Source organism: Nerophis lumbriciformis, linkage group LG08 (assembly GCF_033978685.3).
Source record: "Nerophis lumbriciformis linkage group LG08, RoL_Nlum_v2.1, whole genome shotgun sequence".
NCBI classification, from domain to species: Eukaryota; Metazoa; Chordata; class Actinopteri; order Syngnathiformes; family Syngnathidae; genus Nerophis; species Nerophis lumbriciformis.
Genome location: NC_084555.2, coordinates 15,198,143 through 15,223,117, shown reverse-complemented (window position 1 = coordinate 15,223,117; position 24,975 = coordinate 15,198,143). Strand labels below are relative to the sequence as shown.

Sequence of the window (24,975 nt, the reverse complement as noted above, 5' to 3'; positions counted from 1 at the left end):
TATGTTAACATACCAGGCACGTTCTCAGTTAGTTATTTATGCGTCATATAACGTACACTTATTCAGCCTGTTGTTCACTATTCTTTATTTATTTTAAATTGCCTTTCAAATATTCTATTCTTAGTGTTGGGTTTTATCAAATAAATTTCCCCAAAAAATGCGACTTATACTCCAGTGCGACTTATATATGTTTTTTTCCTTCTTTATTATGCATTTTCGGCTGGTGCGACTTATACTCCGAAAAATACTGTAACTGTGTGAAGAACAAGTGTGTGCTTTTGGGCTTGTTCTGCACTTCAGACAACTCTTACTGTCATTAGCATCCCAAAGATGTAGCGCTGTTTAACAAAAGTCTTAACCACCATTTAGATTTGTACGTGAGACTGTGGGATGGAGCGGAAGTAAAAACTAAATCTGTCTGGTGTTTTTTTTGTTTTTGGGAGGCACATTTCAGGTACAATCCTCATTTTACTTAAGAGCCAAGAAACTGTATTGTCATACCAGCACACATTTAGTAGCTTTAGTATCCGATGTCCCAGATTTAGCCTAATGGTTACCACAATAACAATAGTATGTACATAATAATGTAGTATTAGTGTTACCATAATTAGTTTTTGGTGGTCCATTGGAGAACATTTTTTTATTTGGCTCATGGAAATTTAGTAAAGGGTTTTATAGAAGTCATGGAAAATCAATTATTGCAAAGCGTACAAACCCTGGACACAGCACTCAAACTCTTGTCAGCTATGGAATTTATTAGGGATGTTCCAATCAGAGTCTTATGCTACTGATTCTGATCATCCATGAGTGAGATTGGACAATATTAATACCGACACGGATCACATGTCATTTGTTATTTGTTATTTATGGGGAGTACTAGTTTAACAATACAGTATCAACACATTACTTAAACTAGTAGCTCATTTTCTTGTATTACATACAAGTTTGATCAAAACAAAGTCAATAGTACACAATAAATAAACAAAATAAAAAACTACTGTCTGCTATACTCAAGTAAATCCTTTGGTTTTTGCCTTCAAATTCCTCCTCTGTCTAGGGAATTATTCCCGGAGTTTGTAGACAGTGACAACCCCCAGCAGTAACAACTAAGAAATGCAGTTTATTTGCTGTAAAATACAAGATTATTATTATTATTAGTGGCTCAACACATTATTTAAATGCTAGCTTGTAAGTCGGGAGACTAAAAATAAATAATGTCAGCCATCGGCAATTGTGATCAGCATTAAAAGGCATTACTCAGCAATGGTGGTGACATACTTTTTCCCAGAATCATCCGATACCAATCAATCGGCACATCCCTAGTAATTAACTGCTAAAATCACAGGCCACTATATTAGGAACCCTTGCATAATCTAATTAGATCTGAATTATAGTAAAAGCTGTACACAAATATATATTTCTTAACAAAGTGGCCAAGCATGTGTGTTTACTTTACTGCAGAGGAAGATGCATCTATCTTTGATCAACATCCACCATCATCACTGAACTATTTATCTCTGATTTTTGCTGCGAGTTATTGACGTCTTCTGCATTGCTGTGCACGTGGCGATTAATGGCGTTTGAATATGTGCATGTGTGCGCGCCTCATTCTGTTGTTTCTGGAGCAGCGTCTACAAACTTTAGCCAAATAAATCTACTTTGGCACATCTGACTGACAGCTTTTAACATTCTTTGGTCAACAGGGATGTGTGTGTATGTGTGTGGGTGTGTGTGTGTGTGTGTGTGCGCGCACGCGATTTCCCCTAAATAAAGCCACATAACAGCCCTCAATATTTGAAATGATTTAAAGTATGCTTCATGTGGGTTAGTCCTCAGAGTGCACTTGAAGTTAGAATAAAAGGTCATGTGCAAAGCATGAGCATGCAGTCAACAAGTGTGAAGTCTAAGAGTAGAGTTGTTAATCCTCTATGTGTAGCCTCTGATGGAGGAAGCCTTACGGGCCTAATGACTTTTTCCTCAGTAAGAGGATAGCGCAGAGAAAATAGGTCAGCCTCATGCTGTGCGTCTCGGGGCAGCTCCTTTCCTGAACCCCCACATGCTCAAAGTGGGCACCGTGCCCGGGTTATACTCACAGCATATTGTTTTATGTCTTCTTATTTATTGAAGCTGGGGAGTCAGCCAGTCTACTTGTCAGATTAAATCAATCCATGAATACAGAGCTTTATTGACATGTGGTACTAAACAGTAGAAAGGTGGGCACAGCACAACATATTGATCGCTACTTGTTAACATGTCAAGAGCAAGTAATAGTCCTATCTGAAATGCGATTAGTTACATCCATCCATCCATCCATCCATCCATTTTCTACCGCTTATTCCCTTCGGGGTCGCGGAGGGCGCTGGAGCCTATCTCAGCTACAATCGGGCGGAAGGCGGGGTACACCCTGGACAAGTCGCCAACTCATCGCAGGGCCAACACAGATAGACAGACAACATTCACACTCACATTCACACACTAGGGCCAATTTTTAGTGTTGCCAATCAACCTATCCAGTGGATTTTATTATTCTTATTGCAAGGTAGGAACTCGGGTCATGTTTGTTACTTATAGTGACAAGTGACAACAAAGTGTTTAGTAATCTTTAAAAGGAATATTTCTAGAAACCTCTAGAAATATTAAAAAATAATTTCAGGAATACAGTTGGACAGTTTCCATGGGAATTACCTGGAAAAAAGTGTTCAGTAAAATAAGTGTAAATACAGTATTATCTAAATAATACAAATGTGTTTGTCATAAGCAAACTTTTTTTCCAATTTTTTTTTGTCATTATTGTTTTTTCCCACCCCCATGATAATATTTAAATCAGAAACATTTGACTAAATTGCTTTAGGGGCCACATTTCTAGAAAGCTAAGGATCGGTCTTCTACAGCAGACATCTTGTTAAAGTTATAAGAGCAATCTGCTGCAAAACAGCTTGTTGAAGATCATCTCTATGACACCACTCTCATGTTTTTAGGAGTCCACTGCAAAAATGAGTCCAAGTTTTTTGAACTGAACTTTCTGGCCACCAGAGGACTTTAAAGGGGTGCTACAGAGAGAACTAAAAACCCATCATTCATTCACTGCAAATTCACACATGATGGTGGTAAGCTACCATCATGTTAGCCCTGGGCGTGGCTACCAATGTGCACCTACGGCCCTGTCACGCCAAATTTCTTCCCCCTACAAAAACCTCCCCCCCCCATTTACTTCTGGGGTCATTTCCTCTTACTTACGTCATTTCCTCTTACGTCATTGACAGCGATCGATAGAATCCAAATCTCCTGAAAATGGTGGTGTCACTGAATGACATTTGTCTTTATCTTTCCTAGGGGACTTATGTCAAACACCAGCAGGCTTCGAAAAATTCCAGGCAGAGTGTTAGGGCCGCTGCTGGGAACTTCTGTCTTCGTGGTAACGTGCAAAAAATATTAATTAATATATAATACTGTTAAATGTCTGTACTTGAAATCAACATTATTGTTGAAACCATTTCACTAATATTAATTAATATATAATACTGTTAAAATATCTGTACTTTAAATCAACATTATTGTTGAAACCATTTCACTACAATATTGTGTGTGCTGCTGTCCTGTGTCAAAGTCGAAGTGTTATCGATCGCTGTCAATGACATAAGAGGAAATGACGTAAGTAAAAGGAAATGACGTAAGAGGAAATGACCCCAGAAGTAAATGGGGGGGGGGGCGGGGGTTTGTAGAGGGAAGAAATTTGGCGTGACAGCCCCTCTAACCACCAAACATTCATTCACATTTATACACCAGTGTGAGCGGCACCTGGAGAAAGGTGAGTGAAGTGTAAATAGGATGGCGGAAGCTGGATTCGAAACCGCTCAACCATCTGAGCCACTTTGCCCATGTAAATCACACCAGTGTTCTGTTTGCTAGCAAGATAAAATGCTAATGCAAGGATTTGCCAATGTGTTTAGTGGTCCAAGTTCCTCCGTACAACAGGACCCATTTAGTGTTTATAGGATCTTTTTAGCAAAATAGTTTGTCTCCCAAGTTTTGAACTGAACTCAGGGGCTGATATGGTGTCATTCCCAGGCCGGATTTGGCCCCCGGGTCGCCAGTTGAGTAGCACAGATTTGGCAGTAAGTATTGAATCATTGTGTTTTGTTTTCATTTTTAAAGTGTTTTCACTGTGAAGTATTTGTTCTATAGATGCACTCTAATCGTGACTATTTTTATTGTATTATTTTATTTGTTTTGATTTTTAACATGTCCAAAATAAGCAACTTCTGTGATTAACCAAAATTAAAATGAGCAGTTAATGTGATTTAAAAATTGTTATTGTTTGACAGCACTAAAATCAATTATCAATAGTTAACTCCCCATATTAGACACACATTTTGCAAATTTGTAGTTTATTGCCCTCTAATTCCTTTATATTCCTATTTCTTCCCTTGGAACATATTTGAACTTCCATCCATCCATCCATCCATTTTCTACCGCTTGTCCCTTTTGGGGTTCAAAAACAAAATACTGGAATTGTGCTGTTTAAAATACCCCCCAAAAAAATGTCCAGTTTTTTTTTTAGCTAAATATACATTATATTCCTAAAGAAAACATATACTATGTTTTTATCTCAATAGTTAATCATTAATTCTATCTTATTGTGGTAATAATTATCTTTGACACATGGAGCTGATGACTGTTTTTATATTTGGTTATTATCTGGGTTGTCAAAGCTAATGTGTTAACTCATGCAATTAATCACAATCAAATTAGCGCATATAAAAGTAATTTATCACAATCAGATCAATCAAGCATTTTGTTTGGACCACACATGCTCATTTACTTTAACTGCGGATGGGTTACCTGAAAGAAGGTGCGGGTTGTTATACGGTCAGTGATCAGGTCAATGCATATGTCAGTGCATAGATAAGTGAAAAGATGACTCAACATTTACAAAATATGTATCATTTGACAGCAGTAGTTTTACATTATGTTGTTTAATCTAATCCAACATATGTAAAACCTTCATCACTATCAAATATGACTTCAGATCACACGGCTGAGAAAAAGTACCTGTTCTCTCCTGGTAGGAAAGAGGTGATGGGCAGGCTATTCTCCGGGCAGGCCTGACCCGGATGCCAGTTGGCCTTGCAGGCTGAGCAGAACTCCAGAGCGCAAACAGCGCATTGTACCAGCTGGGGCCGCGCCGGAGAGTCGGCCTCCTTCAGCTGGCACACAGCCTGGCAGGTCGACGAGGGGCACCACGTCCGGCAAGGGTCCAAGAGCACCTCTAAAGATGCAAAATAAACAGGAAGCCATCATTGACACATCCTGTAAAAATATGTCAAACTGAGCATTAAACTTTTGTGTGCCAAATATGTTATGTTGTTAATTGTCAGGTATAGTCAATCAGTAATAGCAACTTCAAATGACAGGTGACCACTTACGTGGATAATCAAATACCATATTTTCCAGACTATAAGCCGCTACCTTTTTTCTACGTTTTGATCCCTGCGGCTTATAAAACGGTGCAACTAATTTATGAATTTTTCTTTGCTAACGGCCATTATGTTTATTTTTATTTATTTTTATTAAATCAACATAAACAACACAAGATACACTTACAGTTAGTGCACCAACCCCAAAACCCTCCCTCACCCATTTACACTCATTCTCACTCATTCACACAAAAGGGTTGTTTCCTTCTGTTATTAATATTCTGGTTCCTACAATACATATCAATACAGTCTGCAAGGGATACAGTCCGTGAAGCACACATGATTGTGTGCTGCTGGTCCACTAATAGTACTAACCTTTAACAGTTAATTTTACTAATTTCCATCAATTACCAGTTTCTATGTAACTGTATTTGTTTTAATTGATTTTTTGTTTTACTTTTTTTATTTTAAATTTTTAAATAGAGGCATTATCTTCACCAGACCAGGTTGTCAATTAAATTATATTGTTTGAAGGGTTCTTAAAACCAGGTCCAGTCCAGATTATGTCCAGGTCGGGCTCAGCAACACACACCTTCATTTATATACACTCAAATTAGGGAACACAACAACAGATTGCATATAATCAGTAAACAAAATTACATTTTTAAAATAAGCATTTATGTACAGTCCAGATTATGTCCAGGTCGGGCTCAGCAACACACACCTTCATTTATGTACACTCAAATTAGGGAACACAACAACAGATTGCATATAATAATGTTTTATATTCAACAAATTATTTTCATAAAACACCAACAGACACATAAAAGGTGTTATTGTTTGTGCTATAGCGCCATCTTTGGATGGGTTTGCTCACTGTTTTATCCCATTTCTTTGTTCTGTTTGCAACAGAACAGTGAATAAATAAAAATATACAGCATAAGTAAACAACTATTAAATACATAAATAATCATTAACTCTCTTTTTTTTTTTAAGTTCAAGATATTTATGATAATTGTTCTTCTCTGTACTTTGTGAACACTTTGAACAGTCTCTTAAACTTTATCATATTAATGCTTTGTTCAATTTCTTTCATCACTCTAAGCAACTTTTGTAAGTTTTACAATACAGTTAATACATCTCATACTTACTAAACCGTCCAAAGCGTGATGTTTGTAGGAGTGTTTTCATGCATATTTGTACATGATATCGTAATGTAACCAAGTTAGTGTCGTTAGCACTAATGAATATGCTAACATGTTTACAAGTGTCTGTGTTAGTACTATTAACTTACAACGACATTCTTTTTGTATTGTTCCAGTATCATAAATTCACCAAAACCTCACCGGGTGATTCCCTCGTTCTACTGGGGGACTTCAACGCTCATGTTGGCAACGACAGTGAAACCTGGAGAGGCGTGATTGGGAAGAATGGCCGCCCGGATCTGAACCCGAGTGGTGTTTTGTTATTGGACTTTTGTGCTCGTCACGGATTGTCAATAACAAACACCATGTTCAAACATAAGGGTGTCCATATGTGCACTTGGCACCAGGACACCCTAGGCCGCAGTTCCATGATCGACTTTGTAGTTGTGTCATCGGATTTGCGGCCTCATGTTTTGGACACTCGGGTGAAGAGAGGGGCGGAGCTTTCTACCGATCACCACCTGGTGGTGAGTTGGCTGCGATGGTGGGGGAGGATGCCGGACAGACCTGGCAGGCCCAAACGTATTGTGAGGGTTTGCTGGGAACGTCTAGCAGAGTCTCCTGTCAGAGAGAGTTTCAATTCCCACCTCCGGAAGAACTTTGAACATGTCACGAGGGAGGCGCTGGACATTGAGTCCGAGTGGACGATGTTCCGTACCTCTGTTGTCGGGGCGGCCGATTGGAGCTGTGGCCGCAGGGTAGTTGGTGCCTGTCGTGGCGGTAATCCTAGAACCCGTTGGTGGACACCGGCGGTGAGGGATGCCGTCAAGCTGAAGAAGGAGTCCTATCGGGTTCTTTTGGCTCATGGGACTCCTGACGCAGCAGACAGGTACCGACAGGCCAAGCGGTGTGCGGCTTCAGCGGTCGCGGAGGCAAAAACTCGGACATGGGAGGAGTTCGGTGAGGCCATGGAAAAAGACTTCCGGACGGCTTCGAAGCAATTCTGGACCACCATCCGCCGCCTCAGGAAGGGGAAGCAGTGCAGTGTCAACACCGTGTATGGTGGGGATGGTGCTCTGTTGACCTCGACTGCGGATGTTGTGGATCGGTGGAGAGAATACTTCGAAGACCTCCTCAATCCTACCAGCACGTCTTCCTATGAGGAAGCAGGGCCTGGGGAATCTGTGGTGGGCTCTCCTATTTCTGGGGCTGAGGTTGCCGAGGTAGTTAAAAAGCTCCTCGGTGGCAAGGCCCCGGGGGTGGATGAGATCCGCCCGGAGTTCCTTAAGGCTCTGGATGTTGTGGGGCTGTCTTGGTTGACAAGACTCTGCAACATCGCGTGGACATCGGGGGCGGTACCTCTGGATTGGCAGACCGGGGTGGTGGTTCCTCTCTTTAAGAAGGGGAACCGGAGGGTGTGTTCCAACTATCGTGGGATCACACTCCTCAGCCTTCCCGGTAAGGTATATTCAGGTGTACTGGAGAGGAGGCTACGCCGGATAGTCGAACCTCGGATTCAGGAGGAACAGTGTGGTTTTCGTCCTGGTCGTGGAACTGTGGACCAGCTCTATACTCTCGGCAGGGTCCTTGAGGGTGCATGGGAGTTTGCCCAACCAGTCTACATGTGCTTTGTGGACTTGGAGAAGGCATTCGACCGTGTACCCCGGGAAGTCCTGTGGGGAGTGCTCAGAGAGTATGGGGTAACGGACTGTTTTATTGTGGCGGTTCGCTCCCTGTATAATCGGTGTCAGAGCTTGGTCCGCATTGCCGGCAGTAAGTCGGACACGTTTCCAGTGAGGGTTGGACTCCGCCAGGGCTGCCCTTTGTCACCGATTCTGTTCATAACCTTTATGGACAGAATTTCTAGGCGCAGTCAGGGCGTTGAGGGTATCTGGTTTGGTGGCTGCAGGATTAGGTCTCTGCTTTTTGCAGATGATGTGGTCCTGATGGCTTCATCTGGCCAAGATCTTCAGCTCTCACTGGATCGGTTCGCAGCCGAGTGTGAAGCGACTGGGATGAGAATCAGCACCTCCAAATCCGAGTCCATGGTTCTCGCCCGGAAAAGGGTGGAGTGCCATCTCCGGGTTGGGGAGGAGATCTTGCCCCAAGTGGAGGAGTTCAAGTACCTCGGAGTCTTGTTCACGAGTGAGGGAAGAGTGGATCGTGAGATCGACAGGCGGATCGGTGCGGCGTCTTCAGTAATGCGGACGCTGTATCGATCCGTTGTGGTGAAGAAGGAGCTGAGCCAGAAGGCAAAGCTCTCGATTTACCGGTCGATCTACGTTCCCATCCTCACCTATGGTCATGAGCTTTGGGTCATGACCGAAAGGACAAGATCACGGGTACAAGCGGCCGAAATGAGTTTCCTCCGCCGGGTGGCGGGGCTCTCCCTTAGAGATAGGGTGAGAAGCTCTGCCATCCGGGGGGAGCTCAAAGTAAAGCCGCTGCTCCTCCATATCGAGAGGAGCCAGATGAGGTGGTTCGGGCATCTGGTCAGGATGCCACCCGAACGCCTCCCTCGGGAGGTGTTTCGGGCACGTCCGACCGGTAGGAGGCCACGGGGAAGACCCAGGACACGTTGGGAAGACTATGTCTCCCGGCTGGCCTGGGAACGCCTCGGGATCCACCGGGAGGAGCTGGACGAAGTGGCTGGGGAGAGGGAAGTCTGGGCTTCCCTGCTTAGGCTGCTGCCCCCGCGACCCGACCTCGGATAAGCGGAAGAAGATGGATGGATGGATGGATGGACTCACCGTGGAGTTCTGTTTAGCTGATTGGAAAGCTAGCTTCCACAGTTTGTGGGTTCATGACGATGATTTCTGTTTTGTTTGAACAGCTGATTTACTGCCATGTTACAGGCACCATTTGGTATGTAAATAAACATTTACAAATTCTTTCATACCGGTATATATGGCTTATGGTCCGGAGCGGCTAATATACCTGTATGTAAAAAATATATATTTCTTAAAAAATTCGGTGGGCACGGCTTGAATAACTGTGTGCTCTATAGCCCGGAAAATACATTTATAGCTGAAATGACACTTTACTCTCAGCTCTTCTACAAAAAAAAAAAAAACGCATTCTTGTGGCATGCCCACTTTAATGTACACTCTGTTCGGGCATGTAGGCGGACAACCTGCAGGGTGAGGGCCATTAAAGCATGATTTCGTCGCTTGGTTACTGTTCTCCACTGCAGCAAATGTGCTGATTAGCATGTAAGTGTAAGTCAGTCCCTGATACAACAGAGTAGTCTGTGCCTTTCCTACACAGGAATCTGAGCCTTTTGTCAAATGGGCGTGTGGAGATTTGAAAATAATAGAGACAGTACTAGTGAGAACATCTTGCATTGTATAAGTCGTATGAAAAAAGGGTGTGTGTTATGTCTGTGCATTTAAATACATGCTTAGATACATACATGCTGTTTATTACCTTAATGCTCACTCCAGAATGACTTTTTAGCTTATTCCATGGCTGTAAATTTACAAAAATGGTTTCTATAGTTTCCGGATTGCATTAGATGTCGCTGCAAGTATAGAGGACATAAGATAAAGGATGTTGCTGAGATCCTCTGCTGAAGCCCTGACACGTGTGTGACCTTCACCAGAAAACATATCCAAAGTGTGTAAATGATTGACTCAGTGCCGCTACACGTGCCGAAAGCCTCCATTGTTGTCATCCTTTTGTGTGTCGCTGTGCAATACACTAGCGGGGGTGGGCGGGGGTCCACGTGATCGTCAAATTGGCCGTCGCTGAGCACACCATAGTCCTGCTGAAGTCAATACGGACATTACTGCCAGATTTCTTTGTTTGTACTGACTCACCTCTTTCAAACTGGAGCTTCTTGTATCGCTGCATCATCTCTGTGGCCACCATGCACTCAATCTAGAAGAAGTAGAGGAGAGGAAGTAATAAGGTCACTCGATATACAGGTATACACAGACACATGCTGCAAAAAGCAAATAAGGGCAAAAAATGTAAAGTTGTTACAGCAAGATCGCAGTAAAAAAAACATTTGGGATGAATGGATAAGGCATAACATTATATACAGTATAACATGCAAAATACAGGGCAGGAAAACTGGACAAGAAGGCGATCTTAAACTATCTTAACAAAAGCCGAGGGCTGTGCCGATCAATTGGCCACCGATCAGTATCGGTTGATTTTCGTGGAAAAAGTAAGACATGATCCCCATTGCCGATTATTGCTTATCAAAAGCGCCTAACCCGTATGGCTAATATTGCATTTATTTGTAGTGCCCCAGCTGACAAGCAGCATGCAGCTAATTGTTTATCTCCATACACAACACATAAACACAACACACCACCTCCATTACAGCAGATACTGAATTTCTCACGTACCATTATCACTGGAGGACGAGGCTAAACATGTTACACGCTTAAACAACCCTTGAGCAGGCATGATAAAAGCTAAGCTAACCGCTAATATAGCTCGAAACAACAGCAAGAAATTACTGCTTAGTAAAGTTTAAGAAATGTAGATAGAAGCGCGTTACAGCAAAACAATCTGGGTATTATCTTAGACCAAACGCTCTCGTTTGAGTCACACATTAAGAGTGTTACTAAAACAGCCTTCTTTCATCTCCGTAATATCGCTAATATCTGTTCCATCTTGTCCACCACCGACGCTGAGATAATTATTCATGTGTTTGTTACGTCTCGTCTCGATTACTGTAACATATTATTTTCGGGTCTCCCTATGTCCAGCATTAAAAGATTACAGTTGATAAAAATGCGGCTGCTAGACTTTTGATAAGAACAAGAAAGTTTGATCATATTACAATTATGCTGGCTCACCTGTACTGGTTTCCTGTGCACTTAAGATGTGATTTAAAGTTTTTTTTTTACCTATGTGTAAAATACTAAACGGTCTAGCTCCATCCTATCTTATGTCCCTGCCAGAAATCTGCGTTCTAAGAACTCTGGCTTATTAGTGATTCCCAGAGCCCAAAAAAAGTCTGCGGGCTATAGAGCGTTTCCTATTCGGGCTCCAGTACTCTGGAATGCGCTCCCGGTAACAGTTAGAGATGCTACCTCAGTATAAGCATTTAAGTCCCATCTGAAAACTCATTTATACTTTAAATGGACTCTTTTTAGACCAGTTGATCTGCCATCTCTCTTTTCTATCTGCCCCCTCTTCTGCGTGGAGAGGTTATCAGGTGGCCACGGATCAGTTTGCACAAAGGATGCACTAGCTGTTCCAAGTCGGGACCCGGGATGGGCCACTCCTTATGCATCCGACTTGTCTACATACAAGAGGATCCCCTACTGGCCTCACTATGGATTGGACTCTCACATTATTAACCGTATTCACTCGGCATCCATTGCACTGGTCACCCGGGGGGTCTTGGGGGTCACAACATCTGTGTTCCCTTCCAGGGTTGCTCGTTGTTCCCATTGGGTTGAGTTTTTTCTTGCCCTGATGTGTGATCAGAGCCGAGGGTGTTGTTGTGGTTTGTGCAGCCATTTGAGACATCTGTGATTCAGGGCTGGATAAGTAAACTTTGATTGATTGATTGAAAGTAAGCAGATATTAAGAGGAAAATAACAAGTAGATTAATAAGAGTCGAGAGAGAGGATAGTATGACATCCGCCATGTCAGTCAGTACACGAGGATGGTGGATTGATCCATAAATTGGTGTTGTTGATATACGGTAAATATATGATCAATACTGAAGTGATTAGGTCAATATTTTTATTTTCTCAAATTACTATTTTTTTTAATATATTATAAACTCAGTGAATCATTTCATGGACACAGGAGGACTTTGACGGCAAACATCAAATGATTTAAACTAGTAATGGATAATAGTTTTTATATCAAACAATTGTATGCAATAAAAGAGAATAAGGGACTAATTTAAATATTGTGTTGATATTGTTATACTATTAACAGAACTCACCATAAATAAATTGGACAAATTACAGTTATTCATGTGATCCGTATCAGCCGATCTCACTTATGAATGATCGGTATTATAATTGACGGCACAAAACCCTAACTGAGACCAATGCAGTGTAAGTCAAAATATCTGAGCTTTGTGTTATGGGTGATGAAGTCAATTAGCGTAATAACTAATAATATATCGCAATAACAAATAAGTAACTTTATTTTTGAATATATCAACAGCCAATAAAAAAAAATAGCCGAATGCCAAAATCGTCCTCCCCACACCCGGACTGCACTTTGGACAATCCTGGTTTTGCAGATGTTGCTTTCAAGGTCGACAAGCACGATAAGGTAAAGCTTTAGAAGTTAATAGTCAAGTTGTGATAATTAATTAAAACAGGAGTGAGCCAAACGTCCAGAAGGATGAAGAGAACAAAGTTATCCCGACTAACCTCGGTACAGGAAGGCTCGTTAAAAATGGAATGAAAAATGACGAAGGTTTTTTTTTATCCACAAGAAAAGCACTAAGTGACGCATGAGAAACAGATAAAAAGTCACTAATTAAGTCAGGGAAATTCTATGCGAGTTCATGAGCAAATCTGATGCGGCCTTATTGCTCATTGTTTAAGGCAATGACGTGATTATTTGTTTATGGGAAACACTGCTGGCAAAAACTAAGGGACATCCTAGATGTACATTTCAGAGGCCTAAAAGGCACCACATAGGGTTGAATGACGCAGTCCCAGTACCTCATTTTCCTGCAAGTGTCCTCTTTTAGTACAGGCAGAGTCAGGACAGCTAATTGCAGTTTCAAGGCCTTCTTTAATCAGGAGTTCCACATACTGCTTCAGGCACTGCGGGAAACAAACAACAGCATGATGCAAAGGGAAGATAAAAAACAGACACGGCTCAGTGAATAAGAATATTTTTGAAAAGTTAGTTTATTTCTATAGTTCAATTCAAAGCATGAAACTCTTGAGTGAAATAATTCTGCTTTTAATTTCTTAATATTTTTTCATGATTACAGCTTACAGCTAATAAAATACCCTAGTTCATCTATTTGTCTATTTCTTTTACTCGGGCTCGCAGGGGGTGGGGGGGGTGGGGGGCTGGAGCCTATCCCAGCAGCACTCGGGCAAAAGGAAGGGCACACACTGTACAAGTAGCCAACACAGATAGAGTAAATTAAATGTGAAAAAGTGTGAAAAAGTTAAATATTGTCATTCTTAAGCCTTTAATTAGTCTCTTATGTCTAATTAAACCCTTGAAATGAGACTTTTGAACCCATTACTCATTTTAAATTAAAAACTAGCAGTGTTAGGGAAATTACTTTAAAAAAAGTTATTTGTTACTTTCCCAAAAATGTAATTGCTGTAGTAATCAATTACTAGGGAAAGTAAGTAATGCATTAATTAATTTATTGTTATTATTTACGTTCAAACATGTGGTGCATGCAGAGATATTTTATGAGAGTGCATGGGTGTGTGCCTTTAGAAAGCGGTGCCTGTTGCCAAGCGATTAAACATGCTTTGGCGGCTATGTCACTCCTTGTCCACAAATGGGATATGGTCGCTTCATTGATTTGTTCATATACCCCTGTTGTAACAGTGGTTGTGTATTGTGTGTACTTAAATGTTAAGTTTGCTATGCTGTGTTACCTCTTTCTGTATCAAATTCATTAGGAGTGTGGAGGTGGCTGTAGCTTGCACGAGTAAAGAGCTACTTCCTGAAGTAAATTCTGACGCTGTCCTGTTGACATACAACCACCTCAAAGGTAGCGTGCAACGTTACAGCAAACGTGTTGGTAACAAAACATTTTTGTAAGTAAAATTCATTAATTAGATTACTCATGACAAGAAAATATAACAGCCTTAACCCTAAAACTCGAAACTAGTGGTGGGAATCTTTGAGCACCGCACGATCCAATATTGATGGCTCTTTAAAGATTATTTAATTTATATACATGTACAAGGCTCCCACTTTAGCTGCTGACATATAGTATCACACACACAGACACACAGCATAGATAGGTATTCAGTAAACCCCCGGTTTATTGCTGTTAATTGGCTGCAGGTCTGGCCGTGGTAAATTAATTTCTGCAAAGTAAGAATGATTATAATATAAATAGAAGAGTGTCATAGCTAGAGCATTAAAACACTGTTTATGACCTTTTGAATACTTTTTTTTACATTATGAAAGCCCTCGAGATATGAAATAACACCCACATGGTCACCTTTACACTGGTTGAATCCAACCCTAATGCTGCCTTAGGCTGAGCCAATCAGTAGCCCATATATTTAACTGTGCACTCCAATTGTTTAGTCTAAATACTGTAGTATATATATTTTTAGTTAATTATTACAATAATATTATTATATTATATTATATTTAAATTCCTATTTGAAACAATTACTATTTGAGTTTTTGATTTGTTAGTATCTATTATCTCTCGTCCCAAAAAGTTAGTTATTTGCTCACCAGTGTACAGAAAACACATTGGCACTGCGTAATGGTGGTCATCTGCTCCAGCGGGAACTCGCCAAGGCACAGCTTACATGAGACCAGGGGGTCCACGGCCAGCTCCCAAGTGGGACGGTACCGTGCCGTGGTCATTTTCGACGCCACAGAGCTAAAACACAAAGGAAAGACGCAAAGACGTGAGTGTTAGCAAAAATAACCTTTGTCAGCAAGTGGTTTTTTTTAGTCAAATATATACTTTGTATTTACACGAAAATATTGTCCCATTTTTAGACTTTTCGTGCCCTTTTTCAGCCCCACTCTGTGGTGCAGAGATGCGAAAGAAAACAAAGTGAGAATGACTGGCACATAACAATTTGCGTGCAAAGCTTGTCGCACAAAATCCGCCTAGCAACAAGTGGGGAAAAAACTGGCAAATAACCAGGAATAAAATATCAAAGCAATTATGTTGACTTCCAGTGCTGTGTTTTCTAGCATGTTATTTCTTACACATATACATATTATGTATATACATACATATACATATATATTATGTATATACATACATATACATGTATACATATGTACATATTAGGGTTGTACGTTATACTGGTATTAGTATAGTACCGCAATACTAATGAATCATATTCGGTACTATACCGCCTCTAAAAAATACCGGTCCCCCACCCGTCGTCGTCACGTCGTGTCATGCAGAGCGCCCTCAGGAAGAGGTGCTTTAAGACATGGCTAGCTAGCGGCTAATGTCTGTCCGCAGTCAACAGTGTTGTAACTTCTTCAAAATCTCCAATCCTTGTCTCCATTGAGACAAATCAAGTATGATTAATTCAGGTATCAACCCTGTAGAACAAGTGATAGCTAGGTATAGTTCACTATACACACCAAAGCCATTATGATGGATGACTAAAATCTTGTCTATAGTTGTCAATGTCAAGACAAGATTCCAATATGTCCGATTGTTAACCATTAAGACGATCATCTTAACTTTGAACACATTAATCACATGTAAATGAAGGGCATACTTAGTCAACAGCCATACATGTCACACTAAGGGTGGCCGTATAAGCAACGCCAACACTGTCATAAACATGTGCCATATGGTGAAACCACACTAAACAACAATGACAAACACATTTTGGGAGAATATTTGCACCACAACATAAACACTACAAAACAAATTCTCAGAATTCCCTGCAGCACCAACTCTTCTGGGACGTGACAAAATAAACAAACGCCATTGGTGGATCTGCACCTAACATCCACTGTAATGATACCAAGTACAGGAGTGTATCAGAATCAGAATCAGAATCAGAAATACTTTATTAATCCCCGAGGGGAAATTAAAATCTAGTCGATACTACTATAGCATCACAAAATCTTATTTTGTTTAAAAAAAAAAAAATGTTTATAAACTCAGGAAATATGTCCCTGGACACATGAGGACTTTGAATATGACCAATGTATGATCCTATAAGTGGAACATTTGTGGTTGATTGATGAGCCTTTTGTTTGATTTTGTGTATTGCTGCACCATGTTGAGGCCATTTGGAAAAACATTGTCTGTGGCTTTATATCAATATTTGCTTGTACTTATTTGGACTGATTTTTTTTTCTTTTTTTGAGAGGTGGAGGGATAACATTTCATTTGTATTGTATTTCTGTTAACTGTTTTGTCAAAAATTGTTAATAAACAAATGTTTAAAAAACAACAACAATGTGACTCATTAGTGTGTATGGCCTCCTTGTGGCTCCATGCACTCCCTACAGCTGGTGTATCTGGGAAAGGACACACAAACAATCCCAGTCACACCCTAAATGTCAAAGTGGCTGTTTGGTTCATTCATGCTGTCATACAATGCAGCTCGCATCCACTCTGGATGGAGTAACAGTTTATTTATTCTCCGAATGTCACAGTGAGTCAAAAAGGGTTATTTTCGCCAGCATCGCCTCTCTCTCTCCGTCTAACAGCGAGAATCACCCACCCACGATTTTTATGATTTCTTTTATTTTTTTACATGAAGTAGTCTCTTACACAAGACGTCAACACTATCAAGCTCTCGCTTCGCTGCTTAGCAACTGACTGAAGGGATTAATTGGTAGGTAGAGGGAGCATGTAGAAGAAGATGAGTTGTCCACAGACATCTTGTTCTTCTCCACATTCAACATTGAAGTTATTTTACTGCAATCAACAAACATGTAAATGGTGAAGTTGTTTACAGGAAAACCAAGCGTCATTTCCAAGTGTCTTGACCAAGCGTCTTTTTGTGTCATTCTCGCCATTTGCGGGTTATAAGTCTGTCAACGTGTACCAACTTGTCGGAATACGTCCAGCTGAGATGCATGGTTTATGATCTACATTAAACTTCAGGGAGCAACCCTACCCTAATCAGGACATAAGAGTCACTGATTTATGAATTTGATGTTAGCTCTACCATAGCAGTGATGTCATGGTTAGGAAGAATCTTTGTCAAATCCACCATGTTTTACTCTTTCGTACTTCCAGGTGTGCACAAACTATGCTCAATTCACCATTTTAAAAATACCGTATTTTTCGGAGTATAAGTCGCACCGGAGTATAAGTCGCACCTGCCGAAAATGCATAATAAAGAAGGAAAAAATCATATATAAGTCTCACTGGAGTCCGGCCGAACTATGAAAAAAACGGCGACTTATAGTCCGAAAAATACGGTAATGGATATCGATAAGTTATTGGTTATTAAGTTAAAAAGTTAAAATACGCATGATTGTCACACACATACTAGGTGTGGCGAAATTATTCTCTGCATTTGACCCATCACCCTTGATCACCCCCTAGGAGGTGAAGGGAGCAGTGAGCAGCAGCGGTGGCCGCGCCCGGGAATCATTCGTTATTGGTCTTGAGAAGCAGGGAGATATCTGTATCGGTTAGGAAACAAAATGTTCCCCCTTAATAAAATGTTATATATTGCAATATTTCAACATCGTGTAGTATGTAGCGAAATAAGCACACCTTAGCAGTAGGTTTGCAGAATATAGACGGTATAGGATATAAATGATGATAAAGCTTTTAATACAATCGCCATATTGCGATAATGTATGTTGATGACACATTGTAGCTGTGTCCCACAAATTTGACAGTGACAAGCTGACAAACACGTCCTCAACGCAATGTAGCTTTCTCGCCAGGTAGCAGTTAATGTGCCTCCCCAGTGTAGCTTCTAAATCACCAATTCTCACCTCCATTGTGACAAATAAACTATATGTAAGTAACTGCAGGACTAAAGGACAGTGAATAGCTAAACATGCTAGACTGTAGGAAACAAAAAAGCCTAGCTAACCACTAAGCTAGAGCTCTTTATGTAAACAAGGGTGGCCGGATAGTTACAAATATGGACAGTAATGATACCAAGTATCCTATCTGTTAATGGTCGATACTACAGTGATTAGATAAATATTGCTTATAATTAGAGATGTTCGATAATGGCTTTTTTGCCGATATCCGATATTCTGATATTGTCCAACTCTTAATTACCGATTCCGATAAACAGATACAGATATATACAGTCGTGGAATTAACACATTATTATGCCTAATTTTGTTGTGATGCCCCGCTGGATGCATTAAACAATGTAACAAGGTTTTCCAAAATAAATCAACTCAAGTTATGGAAAAAAATGCCAACATGGCACTGCCATATTTATTATTGAAGTCACAAAGTGCATTATTTTTTTTAACATGCCTCAAAACAGCAGCTTGGAATTTGGGACATGCTCTCCCTGAGAGAGCATGAGGAGGTTGAGGTGGGCGGGGTTGGGGGGGCGGGGTTGAGGTGTGGGGGGTGGTTAGTGGGTGGCGGGGGTGTATATTATAGTGTCCCGGAAGAGTTAGTGCTGCAAGGGGTTTTGGGTATTTGTTCTGTTGTGTTACGGTGCGGATGTTCTCCCGAAATGTGTTTGTCATTCTTGTTTGGTGTGGGTTCACAGTGTGGCGCATATTTGTAACAGTGTTAAAGTTGTTTATACGGCCACCCTCAGTGTGACCTGTATGGCTGTTGACCAAGTATGACTTGCATTCACTTGTGGGTATGAAAAGCCGTAGATATTATGTGATTGGGCCGGCACGCAAAGGCAGTGCCTTTAAGGTTTATTGGTGCTCTGTACTTCTCCCTACGTCCGTGTACCACTCCGTACAGAGGCGTTTTAAAAAGTCATACATTTTACTTTTTGAATCAGATACTGATAATTTCCGATATTACATTTTAAAGCATTTATCCGCCGATAATATTGGCAGTCCGATATTACTGGACATCTCTACTTATAATCAGAAAATAATTTTTGTTTGTTTTTATTATCGTTTACAAACTCAATGGGAGCCAATAATAATATTTGCTTTCATAAAATTATTGACTGCCTATATTATACATTTTGGGCCTAATCTACTGAAGGTTTGCGTGTACTAAAACATGTGCAAACTTGATAACACACATAAAACGGATCTTCTAAACCTGTGCATTTAGCGTCTCTGTCATAGCAGCAATGAAACTCAACTTTCTATAGCAGCAAAGTAGTCGCGACTGAAGCAACAGTGCCTCCGCTGGTTGTAGCCAAGTAATGCTTTCAAATGCTTTGAGACAACATTATTCAACAATCAATTCCACTTAACGGGTAGCAGTATAAATACAACTTTTCAAAAACAACGATCTGTTAATTATTTAATCAAAAACTAAACCCATCGCTCATTTTTACAATAAAATTCCTTCAGTGTAATAACATTTGCGGTAATGGGTTTAGTATTTGAATCAATAAACAGCAACATGAAAACACAACCTCCTTCAAATCATTTTAAAAATAAACTGACAAAATATATATTTATACCAAAATACAACAAATACGTTTAAATTAATGCACAAGCCTTAACAAGGATTCAAATGAACACCTGACATTAAAAAAAAAAATCCACATAAAGAACACATTCAGTACAATCTAATTCCTTTCATTACTCCTCCGTCACAGCTTCTCATTAAACATCACGGGTAAAGAGGGAGGAGGAGAAAAAAAGTGCAAAAAAAGCGAGAGGACAAATACAGGCAAAATGAGAAGCACCTCGTGTCTGACTCACTCAAATCACGGGGCATTCATCCATCTAGTCAGCATCCATCACGCTCACTGGTAAGCAGTGAGCGGAGAAGAATTTCTATTATGTGGACATGTAACTAGGAAGCAAAGGCTTAAATGGCAATTTATTATCGAGGGCAGAGGCAGAAGGTGTTTATTTTAGAGCGGGTGACTTTTATACTGAAGTTTAATAACATCATCACACCAAAGGTCGTTATTAAAAAATCTATATTTATGACACCATCATGAAGTAGGGATAGGTATTTGAAGATAATTTCAAAAATGCACCGTATTTTCCGGACTACAGGCCGCTACCTTTTTCCAATGTCTGCTTATAAAACGATGGAGCTAATTTATGGATTTGGAACGGCCATAATGTTTTGTGTTATGACAGCATCTGTGGGACGACTTTGCTCACTGCAGGTGCTGCAGATTGAATATGTACTTCATGTTTCATGCCTTAAATCAGAAGTAAAACCGTCCACAGTGTTTCTGCTGGAAATGTTTTTTCATTCATCACTACGAACGTTTGTAAGTTTTACAATATAACTAAAACTATTCATACTTAGAAAACCGTCCCATGTGTGATGTCTTTAGGAGTATTTTCATGCATATTTGTACGTGCTATCGTAATGTGTCGTTAGCATTAGCAAACATGCTAACACATTTAGAAGTGAGAACAGGAAGTGAACTAACCGAAACCAACCCAATAGTAACGCATTTTCTGGACTATACGACGCTACTTTTTTTCAACGCTTTGAGTCCTGCGGCTTATGAAACAGTGCGGCCAATTCATGGACTTTTCTTCACTAACAGCTGTAATCTTTTGTATTCAACAAATAGTTTTCATAAAACACCAACAGAGACAATGAAAAGGTGCGTTCTTGTTTCTGCTATGGCGCCATCTTTTGGACGAGTTCACTCACTGCAGGTGCTGTGAGTTGACAAAGTACTTCCTGTTTCGTGCCGGAAGTATATCCATCCATAGTGTTTCTGCTCGAAAGGATTCTTCATTCATCACTCCAAACAACATAGGTATGTAAATAAACATTTACAAAATATTTTATCTCATATACGCGGCTTACGGTCCGGCGCGGCTAATATGTGCAAAAATATGTTTTCTTCTCAAATTTGGTGACGATTGATTAGATTTATGGCGTCACAGTGAACTGAGAACCCATCATTCACACTTTGATGGTGGTAAGTTACATATGTAGTCAAAACTGGCCTGGTGTAGACTGACTGAAGCGTGGCTGTCAGTTTGCGCTTACGGCCCCTCCGACTGCCACCTAACATTCATTTATATCAACACACTAGTGTGAGAGGTACTGGGAGCAAAGTGGGCAAAGTGTCTTGCTCAAGGACACAACAGTCTTAAAGGGGAACATTATCACCAGACCTATGTAAGCGTCAATATATACCTTGATGTTGCAAAAAAAAGACCATATATTTTTTTAACCGATTTCCGAACTCTAAATGGGTGAATTTTGGCGAATTAAACGCCTTTCTAATATTCGCTCCTGGAGCGATGACGTCACAACGTGGCGTCACATCGGGAAGCAATCCGCCATTTTCTCAAACACCGAGTCAAATCAGCTCTGTTATTTTCCGTTTTTTCGACTGTTTTCCGTACCTTGGAGACTTCATGCCTCGTTGGTGTGTTGTCGGAGGGTGTAACAACACGAACAGGGACGGATTCAAGTTGCACCAGCGGCCCAAAGATGCGAAAGTGGCAAGAAATTGGACGTTTGTTCCGCACACTTTACCGACGAAAGCTATGCTACGACAGAGATGGCAAGAATGTGTGGATATCCTGCGACACTCAAAGCAGATGCATTTCCAACGATAAAGTCAAAGAAATCTGCCGCCAGACCCCCATTGAATCTGCCGTAGTGTGTGAGCAATTCAGGGACAAAGGACCTCGCTAGCACGGCAAGCAATGGCGGCAGTTTGTTCCCGCAGACGAGCGAGCTAAACCCCCTATCGACCCTAGCTTCCCTGGCCTGCTGACATCAACTCCAAAACTGGACAGATCAGCTTTCAGGAAAAGAGCGCAGATGAGGGTATGTCTCCAGAATATATTAATTGATGAAAATTGGGCTGTCTGCACTCTCAAAGTGCATGTTGTTGCCAAATGTATTTCATATGCTGTAAACTTAGTTCATAGTTGTTAGTTTCCTTAAATGCCAAACAAACACATACCAATTGTTGGTTAGAAGGCGATCGCCAAATTTGTCCTCGCTTTCTCCCGTGTCGCTGGCTGTCGTGTCGTTTTCGTCGGTTTCGCTTGCATACGGTTCAAACCGATATGGCTCAATAGCTTCAGTTTCTTCTTCAATTTCGTTTTCGCTACCTGCCTCCACACTACAACCATCCGTTTCAATACATTCGTAATCTGTTGAATCGCTTAAGCCGCTGAAATCCGAGTCTGAATCCGAGCTAATGTCGCTATAGCTTGCTGTTCTTTCCGCCATGTTTGTTTGTGTTGGCTTCACTATGTGACGTCACAGGAAAATGGACGGGTGGTTAAAATCAGGCACTTTGAAGCTTTTTTTAGGGATATTGCGTGATGGGTAAAATTTTGAAAAAAACTTCGAAAAATATAATAAGCCACTAGGAAGTGATTTTTAATAGTTTTAATCATTCTGAAATTGTGATAATGTTCCCCTTTAAATACCGATGTGCTCTATAGCCCGGAAAATACGGTGGTAGGTAGTCTATGTAAATTAGTATATCCATTTTTTTCAAAATAAATGTTGTTGTTGTTCAAAATTCTCATTACCGTATACTTGGTTTTCATTTAGATTTCATTCTGTTTCGAGTTCTATCACAGCCCCTTCAGGTCGTAAACTGGATGGGCCTGAATTAATTGCACATTTTCTAGGGGTTGTTGCCATGTACATAACTCTATTGTGCCTTTATTTTTTTAAGATAGTTTGACTTTTTGAATCGGATTTTAAAGGCAACCAGGTTGGCAGTTAATTAGTGGTGATTGGATTGCTCGTTTAATGAAGTAACAATAACATGCTCGAGGACATCACAACATGACCTATCGACATTACTGGTAAAAACATAGTATCAATCTGTTTGTACAAAATTCAGAAAAATCTATTTTCCTCGTGTTACCTATCTTTCTGTTTTAGCAAGATAGTTAAGGATGAGCAACACGGTGTCCTAAAGGCTAAAGTATCCATCTTAAAAACTTTAACATGATTTAATGTGCCCGCTGAGGTGACAAGGTTAATCGTCAGACTGCACAGACGCTTTTCTTGACAAGCTGCAAAAACCCTAATGACAAAAGACGATTGCCTACGCTGACAACTTTAACATCCGCAGCCTAAAATGATTTAATTGTGTATTGTTTTCTTGTCTAAAATGTACATCCAGCACATTTAGACAGACAATAGGAACAAATTAAAGTGCGCTGAAAGGAGGCGTGAGACAAACAAGAACAAGAGGGAAATTAGCTTTCCTGAGAAAAGGTGGTGCAGAGTAATTCTTCCGCTGCATTATTAACGAGAGGGTCCATTATTCTCTGCTTTTTCAAAGCACATGCTGTGTGCACATTTGAAACTGAATTTTATAGTACTCAACAGTCGTGGAAAATGATCGGCATTCATGAAATATTGACGCAAATCATAACTAGTGTGCAAGGAGAAGGGATGCCACAATGTTATTTACATGATTCGTATTCTTTAAGTATATGTTTTAAACGATGGGATACTATCTATATCTGTGATTGTCTTCTATTCAGGGGAAATTGTAGCTCCATTTTCCATTGCAAAAGCGTTTCCTTGCCTTTTGTGGGCTTCTTATGTCAGTAATATTGTTAATATGACATGACTTTGGTCCACTGTTGTTGTTGTAAATAGTTTTTCAAATAAAGTTGGATTGGATTCTAACTTTAATTTGCCATCAAACTCAACAGGGCATCAAAAATGCCTTGGGTTTTTGTCTTTTCTCATGTATTACTGATCTATTTTGAGGCAAGACGCCTATTGACTTCCCTACAGTGTTTCTCGTTTCACCCTTCTTCATGAGTTGACGCTACTTATCGCAAAAGAACACGATCCCAGAAAAGCTTGGTTTTATCGACCTTCACAAGTTCTTGGAAACATTAGTCTTGTTTATCTTTGGACGTTTCTCTCAATAGTGGCGTCTTACTTGGCTTTCCTCCATGGAATGAAAGCAAGACTCCAAGTTGTTTCTAGGAGTCTGAAGAATTGCTAATACCAAGAACTGTATACTGAAGTTATTGACGCATTTTCATAATTTATCCATTACAAGGGAAAGTGACGATCTGATCCGGGATCTGGGTCCGATATGAGTGTGATTCCGGATCGGAAATGTCCGAGTCAAATCTGCAAAGACTTCCAATACTATGCACCATGTCTGTGCTTTAACATTTTCTGAAATGATTCCACTCATGCTTCCCTGTTGGCTGCTTAGCTAACTGGTTACAACCGTGGAATTGAATTTCGGAATGGAGACTTGTCAAATAGAGACGCTGACTAGCAATTAAAAACACTCCCATTCTGGAAATCCATTCCACAGTTTGCAGCAAGCCAGCAAGCGAGGATAAAGGATGTTTACTGTAATTAACCAGCTTTTCATTACCAAATGTTTGCTGTATGGATAACAATTTAACAAACTTCCTCATTTCAAAAACTGTTCAAACAGCATTACTCTCCACTGTAACACGATTCCAATTTTTGGTAGTTTAGTGTGTGTTCATATGTTAAAGCACCACTTAAAAACTTTCAGTTTTGGCTGATTTTGGTGGCGCTGGTGGACGAAAGCGATTAGGACTAGAGCATTTAGCGTCAAACTGACATGATGTCCGCTGTAGTTTTGGCCTAAATATGACGTCTTTAATGGCCATGCTGATGTTCAATAGCAGACACGATCAAAAATGATCTTGAATTGCGCTACAAACATGAA

General features: G+C 40.4%; 1 protein-coding gene across 2 annotated transcripts in view; it reads right to left on the bottom strand.

Moving 5' to 3' along the window:
- The window catches only part of rnf144aa (ring finger protein 144aa), a 77,197-nt gene that overhangs the window by 23,766 nt on the left and 28,456 nt on the right, over positions 1-24,975 (bottom strand). For both annotated transcript variants that reach the window (XM_061968334.2, XM_072913647.1), the window contains exons 3-6: positions 14,945-15,095; positions 13,216-13,320; positions 10,381-10,441; positions 5,053-5,269 (exon numbers count right to left, since the gene is read on the bottom strand). In XM_061968334.2, coding sequence (XP_061824318.1) covers positions 5,053-5,269; positions 10,381-10,441; positions 13,216-13,320; positions 14,945-15,079 — 518 coding nt within the window. In that variant the 5' untranslated portion in view covers positions 15,080-15,095. The remainder of the gene's footprint in view (positions 1-5,052; positions 5,270-10,380; positions 10,442-13,215; positions 13,321-14,944; positions 15,096-24,975) is intronic.